At 48.5% G+C, this 13,594-nt stretch overlaps 1 protein-coding gene across 9 annotated transcripts in view; it reads left to right on the forward strand.

Moving 5' to 3' along the window:
• The window catches only part of ANKS1B (ankyrin repeat and sterile alpha motif domain containing 1B), an 829,228-nt gene extending 815,927 nt beyond the window's left edge, over positions 1–13,301 (forward strand). For 5 of the 9 annotated variants that reach the window (XM_090272643.1, XM_090272647.1, XM_090272645.1 and 2 more), the window contains 2 exons: positions 5,034–5,201; positions 11,418–13,301. In XM_090272643.1, the coding sequence (XP_090128769.1) occupies positions 5,034–5,201; positions 11,418–11,528 (279 nt within the window). In that variant the 3' untranslated portion in view covers positions 11,529–13,301. Of the gene's footprint in view, positions 1–5,033; positions 5,202–11,401 lie in introns of all 9 variants that reach the window. The other 4 variants (XM_090272644.1, XM_090272648.1, XM_090272650.1 and 1 more) reach the window with 2 other exon arrangements.
• Positions 13,302–13,594: the final 293 nt, after the last annotated feature.

A 13,594-nucleotide genomic window follows, 5' to 3' on the forward strand; every position in this document is an offset into this window, starting at 1 on the left:
CGGCCATCCATGGAGGTGTTCAGGGCAGCCCTGGCTGCCTTAAGGGGCCCAGAGTAATACAGCTGCCTACACAAGTCTCCAGTGTGCAGGACAAAAACAAGGTTGCGTCCCTGGATTACAGTCAAGCTCTAGCCTTAAAATAGGATGGCTCCTCAGCTGATCCACTGATTAGAACCCCTGGTGGGGGGAGGGAAGGTCAGGGCTTCCAGGGCAATTGTGACTCCTTGCCTCCAGCCTAAAGAGTCTGTGCTGGAGAGGGAGAGTGGCCTGCCTTCCGATGGGCCACCAGAGGGTAAGAAACTCTGTGTTGATGGTTCTTGTCAAGTCACAAAGGTCACCCTTTGCCTGGAGGCTGCCTCTCCGTGAGTCCTGACAGGAGACCAAGGCTACCTCACCCCAACCGGGATGCGTCATCACCCAGGAGCTTCTGTAGTTAAGTTTTTCAGTTGGGTTTATTTGTTTTGTTTTGTTTCGTTTCGTTTTTTTAAGAATATTTTATTGATTATATTGTTACACTATGTTTTGTTTTTTTGGAACAGTTTGCAGAAGTCTTTCATCTTAAGTATGGTTCTAAGGTGTGGTGGCCAAGAGTTCGGCCCATCAGAACACCTGCACTCCAACCCAGCTCAGCCAGGTGCCAGCCTCACGGGCAAAACTAATAGCCCCCCAGCACAGAGTTGTTGTCGGGATTAAATGAGAGTCCGTGGCAAATAGCAAATGTTGACTGGTACTGTCATTAGGTTACTGTTATTCTGAGTGATTCTCAAAGCAATCCAGTAAGGAAGGTACTGCATATGTTATTATCCCCATTTTAAGATAAAATGGAGGCTCAGAGCATGCTCTTCCCAGTAATCACACCCACACCTGCACCAAACGCCACACACCTGGGCCACCTTCTTTCATTGGCATTCCGTGCAAGGCGGAGAATACTTAAGGCCACTTGCCGTAGTAAGTGTGATTCTAGGAATTCTGAGACTTAATGCTAGAAAGGCCAAAGCAGGAATTTTCCAATAAGCAAGGAGGGGCAGACGGGGCCAACGTCAGAGAGGGCTGAATCTCAGCATTTGTGAGGTGAGGTTACTGGGTTTGAACTTACACCCAAGGGAGGTAGTAACTAGACATTAGAGTGCGACTGTGCCACATAAAAAGGACATTCCGGCTCTGGGGTTTGGGTTGGCCTGTGTGAAGGGACACCTCAGTGCTGACTGTGACCTGGGACTGGGATGGGTCGGCGGCCCAGGACTGGCCTCCTGCGCGTGCGCACAGTCAGCCCTCGCTCTGAGCCTGGCGACCCTGCCTCCTGCAGCCTGATGGAGCCGCCCGCCAGCCTTCTTTAGGGTCGCACGGTGTTCCGGAGACTTGGAGCTGCTTAACAAACCAGCCCAACACTTGGTAGCGTAAAACAACACCTATTTTATTATGTTCACAGTTATGTGAGTCAGGGGTTTGGGCAGAATGTGGCAGTCTGCTCTCCTCTGCCCAACAATACCAGGGTCTTGGCTGGGGTAGGTCAGATGGCTGCAGATACTGGGACAGCGTGACTGGGGCCATCTGTCTGAGCCTTGGGCCATCTCCATGCGGCGTCCCCTGGAGCTCGAATGTCCAGTGTGACTCCTTCCCTCTGTACTGGGAGCCTGGGCCGGGAGGTCACTGTTTCTCCCCCAACAGCCTCCCCTGAAGCCGGCTCTGCCATCTTCGCAAGCAGGGCGTCTCAGGGTGGTTAGACCTTTGACCTAGGGCTGGCTGGTTCCCTCAGAGTCAATGTTACAAGAGGCCCAGGTGGACGCTGCAGGACTTCCTGCAGTCTGATCGTAGAAGTCCCAGCATGTCATTTCTGCCACATTCTGCTGTCGGGGAAGTCAGTAAAACCAGTCCAGATTCAGGAGGTGGAGGAACAGATTCGCCCCCTCAGGGAACATGGCAGCCGTCTTGGAGACAGGCTGTCACACATGGGGACAACTCGGTAACTTTCCAGCTCTGTCATGTCAGGCAAGCTACCTAAGCTCTCTGAGCCTCAATTTCCTCATCTATAAAATGAGAATAATGATATTCTACTGCAGATGCTTATGGTAAGAATTAAATGAGATAAATTTAGGCCCTGACCAGGTGACTTGGTTAGTTGGTGGAGCATCATCCCTTACACCAAAAGGTTGCAGGTTCAATCCTTGGTCAGGGCGTAAACCTACATTGCAGGTTCAATTCCCAGTCAGGGTTCATATGGGAGGCAAGTGATCAATGTTTCTCTCCCTCTCTCCCTCTCTCTCTCTTTCCTTTCCTCTTTTCCTAACATCAATAAACATATCCTCAGGTGAAGGTTAAAAAAGAGAGAGAGAGAAATTCAGTGCTTTGCACAATGCCTAACCTCCCTACATTGTAGGTATACTACTGATAGTAATAACTGAGTATTGTTTTTACTCCAGTTTGTCATTTATTCAGCAAGCATCTACTAAGTTCCGGCAGTGAGCCAGGCACAGTCTCTGGCTCCAGCCTCCCCACAGTGGCAAGGATGATATATTGAAAGCAGAGATTCGTTGGGCTTTCTCTGAGCTAGTCCGTGCCAGCCAGCATCATTGGGATTGATGAGCCTGTCTCCGAGGAGGCAAGGGCTTGTCGCAGAAGCCCCTCTGATATTCCCATATTACCTTTGTCCTCGTCCCATTAGAATCTCCCGCTATGCTAACAACTCTTCCCGTTTTAAAAAGTGGAGCTGTTACTAAGGAGAAGCAGGAGAAATGAACCTTTCTCTCAGGTCCAACTGTGTCCCAGGTCCCATCTGACCAGTGTGTGTCCCCTCAGGGCCCTCGTGTGTTGGTGGCACAGCACTCAGCATGCAGCCAGCAGTTCCTTACATCTTGTGCCCTCCCTGATGTCCAGAATCGATACCTCAAACATCAAGGTGACCGACTATAGCCAAGGTAACAATGTCCAGTTCTTCACAATACATAATCATAAAAGAAGAACTCTGTGAAGCATTCTAAAATAAAACAGAAAGCAAGACATCAAGGAGAATGAAGGCCAAACCAGGAGAGGCCATTTGGCAGAAAACCTGAGTCCCACAGTCTGGTGTCTTATTTGAGTGGTTTCCTAACACCAGGAACTAATTAAAAATGAAGAGGCAGAGCTTCTTATCCAGTACCTTTGAAAACCTTTACGCTTCCCATAACAGTCATGTGAAAAATGTCACTTGCTCAAATGAGCATCTTTGACTTTCATTAGAAGACACTGGAGCTTTTAAGTAAATCTCACTTTGAGAATCTTGTTTTCAGGAGAATGATAAAAAGAATCCACACTCATTAAGCTCCCAGTTCCAGCATCTAAAAGCTGCATGGTGTAGAGACCCTGAATCTGCCGTCTTCCCCGTAGTCCAGTTGCCCACCCAGAGCACATATATATTGGCTATGTGTCCCTGACAGATGGACATCACCTACCTCCAGGGGAGGTGCCCACGACCAACAGCCCATGACTTCGTGTGGAGATACAGCAGTCAGAAGCCCCCGTCTGCCTTTCAGAGGGGACCCACTGCTCGGAGCTGACGAGGACGTGAGTGCAGGTGTAGGCAGTCGAATGGCTCTGCCCTCTTTGTGTGGTGATGGCCAGAGCTGTCTGCCAGCCCCGCTGCACTCTCACTTGTTGGTGCCTCACTAACTTACTCATCCAGGGAGACAAACACGGCCTCCGTGTTCATTGCAGGAAGCGCCCGGCTGGCTGTGTGAGGTGTAGTGTCTGAAGAAGCCATCGTCTGTCATGTGGGGCCATCATTTCTCAACAAAGAGCTCACAGGAGAAGACACATCCTCTGTCATACCAAGTCCCATGCTCAAAGGCATTTTCCCCATTTGGGTCTAAGACCATGTCACTCTGGCATTGATGGGAAATCTGGTTGATCCAGAAGCCCATGGGTCCCTTCCATGGCCTCAGGAAGCCATCCTGCACCTCCCACTGCATCTTCATCAAGTGGGATCGGTCCCAAACCATTCTCCCGAGAATCCTGGGAACTAGCTATTCTGTGTACTTGATTGAGGTGGACGGGGTGGTGGGCAGTGGGGCAGGGATTGCATAAGCAGAAGACTCTATTTCTGTCGTTTTGAAAAACTGCGAGGGACATTCATCAGACTGAAAACCCGGGACGGATCACACCTGCTCTCTGCGACAAATAGGCACCCACTCTGAATGTGCTGTGACCTCGGGGGTTGTTGAGTCCCTGCCTCTTTGGGGTCAAATAATGTCATGTTTTCCCAGTGAGAGAAGACAGGGTGGAGCTCTTCTCAGAAGAGAAGGCAGAAATCAAAGATACATATCTGGAGAAGAGAAAAATGAGAAGTCATCCTGAGGGGCGTGATGGAAGGTCTGAAGCAAAGAACCTTTCTCCCAGGCGCTGTTTGGCTAAGCACTCGGGCCTGAAAGAATCTTCTGTCTCTTGCTGATTTGGTGATAAAATATGGAGCGGACCCACCGGGAGAGCAAATGCCTCAAGAAATAGATGGATAATTGGCTCTGTTTGCATGCTCATTGCTGTAACTATGAGACGCCACACCAGCAGGACTAATGCCTCTCCCCTCAGCCTAAATTAGATTTCGATTGTGTTTCAGAGGTGTTCACAGAATCACAGATGTTTGCGGCAAAAAGACCCAAACTTCCGAAGAGCACCTCCCGTGGAGTGTGTGGCATTGTCGCAGGCACGCGTGCTGCTGAGGTGCTCTCAGGGCCGGAGTACCCCTCTCCTTCCATGGCCTGGGGAGCAGCCCAGCTGCCCGTGGGGGGCTCTAAATGGAGGTGGGCTCCTGGGCCAGGGGGGCGGGGCCCTGCTCCCCACGGGGTGAAGTGTGATGTAGGCCCCTTAGTTCCGCTGTAAGCAAGTGCGTCACACCCATGACTAATGCCTCGTATAGACCCTAAGTTGGACCTGGAGTGTCCGTTCTTCGAAATTGGAATAGTTCGAGGTCCCCGCTGGCTCGCCCCCCACGGGCTCCCCAGCCACTGGACCCCTTGGACCTGCAGTGTGCTCTAGTAAACGCTTTCTCGCTTCTCTTGCAGAATTTAGCCTACGAAATCATCCTGACCCTGGGACAGGCATTTGAAGTTGCTTATCAGCTGGCACTGCAAGCAAGGAAAGGGGGACATTCCTCCACCCTCCCAGAAAGCTTTGAGAACAAACCCTCCAAGCCCATCCCCAAGCCCCGCGTTAGCATTCGCAAGTCAGTGGTAAGTAGAAAACAGACAGATGTTGGGGAAACCTTGACCAGGAGGGAAAGGGGCTGCCGCCCCCCACCCCCAGGCCCCTGCGGAGTGTTGGGCGCTGCTCCTCTTCATCTTTTCCTTGGCTTCCTCCTGGCATGTGTCCGTCGTCCTCCCGACCCAGTTCCTGAAAAGCATGGGAGACCATTTTTGCCCGAACCTGGAGGCTCCCAAGAAAATTCCGTCTTCTCTGTCTCCATGGCAGCCCCAGGAGGGGGCTGGGCATCCCTGCTGCCCTAGATGCTGCCCATCTCTCCCCAAGGGCCCAGTGCGGGGGCCATCCCACCAGGGGCAGAGCGTCTCGCGAGCCCCTGGCTGTGGAGAGGTCAGCAGAGGTTCAGGCTGCACAGGTCATGGGCAGTGGGAGCAGAGCTGCCCCGTGTGTGGAGGTAGGCAGCTGGCTCTGGGTACTTTGTCCCTGCCGAGGCTTCCTGCAGAGCGGTGACTCTTCCAAAGGTGCGGCCCCTCCTCCTCCTCCTCCTCCTCATCACCTGCCTTCCTCCGGGAATTTCCTCCCGTGCCCTCCCGCAAGCTCTGCAGACATCCTGTCTTAACAGACTTGCATGACTTGAAAGCAGCCTCCTCTGGTAGTAGGAACACCCAGAAGCTGGAATGTTCTCTGCAGGCTTCTGCTCCGGCTGCCTGCCATCTGGCATCCCAGAGACGCTGGGACTCGGGGGCAGGCAGGCGTATCCTTCCGTCTGTAAGTCTCTCCTCCCACCAACCCCTCCCCAGAGTCATGGGGGAGGTGTAGCGTTTTTAATGTTAGTGACCTCATGGCTCCTTGATGTTCTTTTTGGCCTATACTCCTGCCACTGCTCTTGGCAACTTTAACGTTCGTGGGACGGTCCCTGCAGCACCTGGCCTCTGTGTTTCTGGCCAACTCACTTCTGGAATGTTCCCTCCACCCTCTTCAGCCATTCACTCCACGCTCATCCCTCATGGCCGAGCAACACAGTTATTGCACGTCCTCTGGAAATCTTTCCCTCAAACCCCACGCTCCGAGGTTCTGTCACAACCACCCAGCCCAGCCCCAGTCACCCCCACAACCCCTGCTCCCAGTCCTGACACACTCCCAGAAGCAGCACGTTCAGATTTTTTTTCTTAAGTATATTTTATTGATTATGCTGTTACAGTAGTCCCAATATCTTTTCCCTTTGCTCCCCTCTGCCCAGTACCCCCTTCCCTCCAGCAGCCCCACCCCCCTTAGTTCATGTTCATGGGTTGTGCATATAAGTTTTGGCTTCACCCTTTCCTATATTATTCTTAACATCCCCATCTATTTTGTACCAACTGATTATGCTTCTTAGTCCCTGCACCATTTCCTCATTTCTCCCCCTCCCCCCTCCCAGCTGATAACCCTCCAGATGATCCCCATACCTATGAGTCTGTTCCTATTCTGGTCATTTGCTTAGTTTGTTTTTATTTTTTAGATTCCGTTGTTGATATTTGTGAGTTTGTTGTCATTTTAGTGTTCATAATTTTGATCTTCTTTTTCTTAAATAAGTCTCTCTAACATTTCATCTAATAATGTCTTGGTGCTGATGAACTCCTTTAGCTTTACCTTGTCTGGAAAGCACTTTATCTGCCCTTCCATTCCAAATGATAGCTTTGCTGGATAGAGTAATCTTGGTGATAGGTCCTTGCTTTTCATCACTTTGAATACCTCTTGCCAGTCTTTTCTTGCCTGCAAAGTTTCTTTTGAAAAATCAGCTGATGGTTTTATGGGAACAACTCTGTAGGTAACTTTTTTTCTCTTGCTGCTTTTAAGATTCTCTTTTTATCTTTAACCTTTGGCATTTTAATTATGATGTGTTTTGGTGTGATCCTCTTTGGGTCTAACTTGTTTGGGACTCTCTGCGCTTCCTGGATTTGTATGTCTATTTCCTTCACCAAATTTGGGAAGTTTTCCTTCATTATTTTTTCATATAAGCTTTCCATTTCTTGCTGTTCCTCTTCTTCTTCCGGCACCCATATGATTTGGGTGTTGGCATGTTTAAAGTTGTCCCAGAGGTTCCTAAGCCTCTCCTCATCTTTTTTCAATTCTTGTTTCCTCATTGTCACAGCTGACTGTTTTGTTCTTATGTTCCAAATCATTGATTTGAACCCTGGTTTCCTTATCTTCACCATTGGTTTTGTGTGGATTTTCCTTCATTTCACTTAGCTTAGCCTTCACTTCTTCACTTCTGTGTTTGCCATACTCAAGCATATCTGTCAAGTCTGTGACTATCATTATCGCCAGTGTTTTGAACTCTGCATCTCTTAGGTTGGCTATCTCCTTGTTGCTTAGTTTTCCCATTGGAACCTTGATATGTTCCCCTTTATGGTCCATACTGTTACAGAACCCGTGGGCTGCTCCAATTGAAAACAAACCCATGGGCTCTTTAGTTAGGGGTCTGATTGCCCGCCGCCAGAATTACAACTCTTAATACTTTAGTTGAATGAAAAGAAAATTATTTAACAGTTATACGTATCCTTACCTCCCCCCTACCAAACCTAGCCAGTTTTAGGAAGGTCAGAATCACCGTTTCCCTACTTCCTAAACACAGTTCAGCTTTACCAGCAGCTGCCAATCATTCAATCTGATTGGGGGGGGGGGGTTCTTTCTGTGCTGTGGTGTCCTTCAGCTCTCAATACAAAACCGCCGGGATTCTCAGCCTCCTTGCAAACTGTCTTCTTTCTGTAAACCGCATGGATCTCCTCTCCTTCTCCAGAGCACCCCTGCAAACACCCACCAGCGAGGGAGACAGCCCCAGAGCGCGCCCCCGCCCCTAAAGTGTTCGCAGCTGCCTATATATCCCTGACTGCGTCCTCTGACGTAGTGGGTGTTGCCAACAGTTCTGACCATTCACAGAACCCCACGTAGGCTCTGTGTGCTTTCCATACCGTCCCCTGGTTCAAGACTCCTCCCGTCCACCTGAGGCCTTGGAAGCATCCAAGCAATTTTGCATAATGAAAGACACCAGCCATCAGCCTCAGACGTGTGGAGGCATTCTGGAAGCTGCTTCCTTCTCCCCATCCCCCAGCCGCAAACTCCAGGGATTTTTGGACTCCCCTGTTTCTGTAACAATACTTCTCTGTCTCCTCAACTTGACAGGCTCCCGTGTTTGCCTCTGTGTCTTAGGTAGAGTTGTCGCACCTGTTACGTTGTAAGGGGCGGAGCTTTAGATATTTGTCAGTGCAGGGCAACCCATTTCACCACGTTGTTGTGCTGTATGTGGGGGAGGGGTCTGAGAGGGAACAATGCCACTTGCTCAGCACTCGCCCCTTTTCTAGGCATTTCTCCCATTTCCCATATGGGACTGGCGCACCTCTAGCTATTGCCCTGGTTGTGGTTCCCAGAGTGGGTGGGTCAACAGATATTCTAGGACCGTGGGGGCCTCTAAACAGACTCTGCTGAGAAACAGGCAGTTTCTTCCTCCATCCCAACCCCCACTTGTTTTCACAGTCAGAAGCAATGAGGCTTTAATTTCCCTGGCACTGGAACCGTGAGCTACTCGGTCTGGTCTGGTGCTCGACTGCCCCTCAGGTGTCCCTCCCTGTTTCTTTCAATATGTGACTGCACTTTCTACTGGCCAGCCACAGCTACTGTCGCCACCACCACCTCCACACCACGTCGTCTCCACCCCAGGTCTGCCCCTCCTACCTGTCTGGCTGGGTGTTTCTTCTTTATATTTTTGTTTGTTGGACTTCCACACAGTTCAGTTTTTTGGAACTACTGGTTGTCTTCCGTTTTGAGGTAGTTGTATTCCTTCTTAGTTATGGAGGGTGACATAGTGTGTCTGTCTAGGTCTGATTTCTTCTTTGGCATTAAACAGACACCTGAAATGCAGTGTGTCCAGAACAGAATTGTTGGTTTTCCCCTCAAAGCTGTTCCTCTCTTTCCATCTTTCCCAGCTCAGTAAACGACACAACCATTCACTATATTTCTCAACATAAATCTAGACGTCGTCCTTGATTCCTGGTTCTTCCTAGGCCCTGAAGCCAACCCATGAGCAGCTCGCATCCACTCAACCTCTAAAACGCACCTCTGACCCATTCACTCCTCTCCTTCCCTCTGTCACTCTTCCATCCATGGAAGATTCCAGCACTGGTCCTCTCCAGACTACAGACTACACCTCCTAACAGACTCCCTTCCTCCACACAGCACCCTGGGGCGTCTTCTCAACACATCAGATCATGGATCCACTGCCCCAGCTCCCTGAAACCCCTTCTTCCACAGCACTTCTCTTTGCCACTCAGGACTTCCTATTCCTGGAAGACAAGGCTCACTCCTACCTGAGGCCTTTGTCCCTCCTGTCCCCTCCACCTGGCACAGTGTCCCCTGATTTCTGCCTCGCTGACTCTGCCATTCAGGTCTCAGCTACAGGAAGAGGCTTTTTCTGGGCCATGCTTGTCACACTCGGGTGTAGCACCTGCTTTTAATTCGGTGTAGCATTTTTTAGTGGAGATTTATTATCCACTTGCCCTACAAAATTATGAGTTAACTATCCAGGAATTTCCAGGATCCTTTTGTGGTTTCTCTTAGACTATTACATTCATTCTCATGTGGGCTGGAGAGATCTGTTCATGGCAGGTGCCTCCTCTCATATCGCTCTGGTCCCATAGGTTCGGCCAGGGGGCACAGAGGGTGGGGCACGGGACCGGCTCATCGATATTAATCTAGAAGACCTCAGTGAGAAATGGGAAAACATACAATGAATGATACTGATGTCCTGCCGTAAGATCCTGTCCCCCTCAACAGGGGTCTGTGTTCCATTCTCTTGGCTCCTGTTGTTTGTTATTGAAAAATACTCCATGATTCCTGAGAATCTGTGAAGATCTCCCCACAGCCTTGTGGAGATACAACCAAATCCTGTTGGAAGGCAGCCGGTGGGCATGGATCTCACAGTCTTCTGGCAGGTTCCAAACTTTACAGTGCAAGAGAGATAAGAGAGGCCTCTCTCCACTCCCTTGCCCAGTGTTCCTGAGCAGAGCTGGGGGTTGGGACCAAGACAGATGCGCAAACACCCAAGGCTGAGGCAAGAGTTGGGTGAGAGTGTGCCCAGGCCCTCCTGAGAGCTCCAGCTTTGTGCACAGGGGCGGGGACGGGTGAACCACTCCACAGCTTGGCTCGATTTGGTTCAAGGCTCAGCCTGACCGAGCCCTGCTCACTCCTCACCTTCACTTGTCTCCCCCGACCCCCGACCCTGTGAACTGACGACAAGGCCTGAACAGGCTACTTGCCCTTCTCTCAGGGATTTTGCATGTGCTCTTCCCCCTCCCCCTGCCTTCACCAGCCACACTCTTGCTTTCCTTCAGCTCTCCATTTAGACACGACCACATTCTTTTAATGTTGCCTATTCAGCAAGTATTTATGGTGTACCTACTAGTTACTGGGCTGCCAAGAGCTTTTCGAAGTTCAGGTGAAACAGTAGTGAACAGAACAGACAGAGAAGGCCATGCCTTCACGAGCATACATTGTAGTGGAGTATGAAAAAATTAACTATGATGTGTGTGGCATAAATATTATACAGAATAGCAAGAGGAGAGCAGGAAAGCTGGGCCCTGTTTTGTACAGCACAGGTGAGGAGGTGACATTTGAGCTGCCACCTGAATGACACCAGGGCATAGAGCATGCTGGGGTCTGGAGGAGAGCATCCCTCACAGCAGACCACGTGAGCAGGGGCCCCGGGTGTGGGCTTGGTGCTTGGGGAACAGCAGAGGGGCCAGTGTGGCTAGAGTGGATAAAGGCAGGCAGGGCCATTGTAGGTCACCTTGAGGACTTTAGGTTTATTCTGTGATGGAAACGATGGGAGGCTTGAGAATCAGGGAGTGGCATCACACCACATCCTGGAAGTCCCCCTGGCTCCCTGACATGGGGTCAGTGGCTTTCCTGCGTACCCACCGAACACCCTCCCTTCCCCCTCCCTTCCCCCTCCCACCTTCCTTCTCATATCAAAGTGTTTCTGCGTCTGCTCCCCACCCATGTGCCTTCACGAGCAAGTGCCGCGTCTCATTTGCCATCCCTTCTCCAGGTCCCTATGCAGTAAATGTGATCAAAAGAACAAATAAATGATTCTCACGACCAACATCCCCGAAGTTCCGCCAGGGCGGAGTGTTGGTCTCCAGACGGTGTTAGGCTGCATGCTTGCACCCCTGTACAGGTACCACATAACAGGCATCAGCCTTTCTCTTTTAAAGCAGATCGACCCATCTGAGCAAAAGACTCTGGCCAATCTGCCGTGGATCGTGGAGCCGGGACAGGAAGCCAAGAGGGGAATTAATACCAAGTATGAGACCACGATTTTCTGATACTCGCCGTCCTCCTGCCCTCGTGGTGCCTTGCCTGCGGAGCAGTCCGGAGCAGGCTTCCCTTCCCGCCTCCATGTCCACCCGGCCCAGGAGGAAGACTGCTCTGTTTGTGTGGCCTTGTCACAGGCGAAAGGCCACGGGCCATTCCTGGGGACGTTCTTTCTGCACCAGTGACAGAAAGTGCAACCGAGACTTTCCAGCTTGAGAGGCACGCGTTGAGATTTTTGCTGACTCCTGACTCCCCTCCCTGCCGCCACCCAAGGTATTTTTAATGACCTGGCCCCAACATTTGCTTTGCTCTGGTTGGGGATAACACCTTAAGAAAAGGTATAGGGGATCTCTAATACTGCCTAAAAGTACAAAAATCTTGGGTTTTTCATGGTCAGCAGTTTTAAAGGTAGAATCAGAACAGAGTTGCCCCCATAAAGCATCTGTAAAGTCCTTTATCACTGAGAATTGTTTCATGCAACAGGACAAAAACCACCCCCGCAGCTGCCAGGAAATCCTTTCTCCCAATTTCTATCTTTGTGGGTTTTTTATGTAATCCACTCTGTCGGATAAAGAAAACCTTTACGTCTATGGACTGATTCAAAATTTACAAATGATTTCAAACAGAGGAATTTATTATGCACACACACACAAAAATGTGTCTTGTATTAAATATTTTTACTAAAAGAATGTTTCATTAATACATTGATAAGGAAACTAGGTTAGTTGTGAGGGATGTTTCTGGTTTCATTTCAAATCAATACATTTCTACCGTTCCTGCCATGAGGACGGGCTGGGGCGTGGGAAAGTCGGTGACTACTCATCAGAGCAGGAGATCGGGGCAAGCAGGCGCGTCCGACCCAAAGAGCTGACGCAGCCATGAGCCTGCAAAGATTGCTTTTTTAATCTTCACCGTGTTTTAAAGAACATGTTTTAAAAAAAAAAATATCTAGGGCTCCTGCTGTCAAGATTTCTGTTACAGAAACCTTGTTTGAGAAAGGTGTTAATAATATTCTATTGAAAAAATTTGTTTTCTAGAAAAAATAAATACAAAAAAAAAGAGATTCCAAAGTAATAAACTCTTTTCTTGAAACAGAAAAATAAATAAATGTTTGCTTACTATTTGATTAAATAAAATTTACTTACATTTCATTAAGGTATTTTAATTTTTTTAATGTCCCTGTGGAGTATTTGTATGATAAATTCCATAATGTATATTTATGTAGAATCAAATTATATAAACAGTACCAATATCACTATAGAAAGAAATAACATTTTAATGTATATTGTTCTAACCGATCACATTGTGAACCATTTTGAAGTTCATTATAGCGATATTGAAAAATTGTGGGGTTGTCTTAATGTTTTTTTTTTTTAATGAATGAATATTATTTTAAACCTGAGACTATCAGTTACATTCATCAGTTGGTGAGTTTTGGAAGATAACTAAATTTTATTTCAAACTGACAAATGTATATGGTTTTAGTTCAGTGTGGAAGAATTTTAATACAATATTAAATTACTTGAACTGAACAGTTCCTTGTACATACTTTGCCTATTCACTGTTGATATGTATGTAGTAAATGGAGAGTAAAATAACACATATATGGTACCAAGAGGAACCTGTACAGGAGCAAAGTGAATAGTAGCTTTGCTGAAACAGAAATATATGTGTAAATATGCTTGGGCTTCCAGTTATAAATTTTGTAATTTTTGTCATTATTTATATCCTATAAAAAAGCACACAAAATAAAAAGGAAAGTGTACAGCCACTGGTGCTTGGCATCATTCTGTGAGCTTCCTGCTTCCATTTAGGAACGGAACCAAAGGACCAGCCTCCTCAGCATGCAGAGCTAAAGGAATCTTTTAATAATTGGCAAAATTATTGAGAAAATTTGCTCATTTCCAGTTCAACCTAAGAAAGATACAGTGGCCATTAAAGCTTGAATTTCAGCCAAAATGCCCCCACTGTCTTTGTTGAAGTATTAAAGTGGGCTATGAGGAGGAACTGCCACAACAAATTTCTAAAAGAGGCAGGACCACAAGCCTGGGTCACTTTTATAGTATAATATAGATGG

This window comes from Furipterus horrens, unplaced genomic scaffold, assembly GCF_987537825.1.
Source record: "Furipterus horrens unplaced genomic scaffold, mFurHor1.1.pri manual_scaffold_4, whole genome shotgun sequence".
In the NCBI taxonomy this organism is placed as follows: domain Eukaryota; kingdom Metazoa; phylum Chordata; class Mammalia; order Chiroptera; family Furipteridae; genus Furipterus; species Furipterus horrens.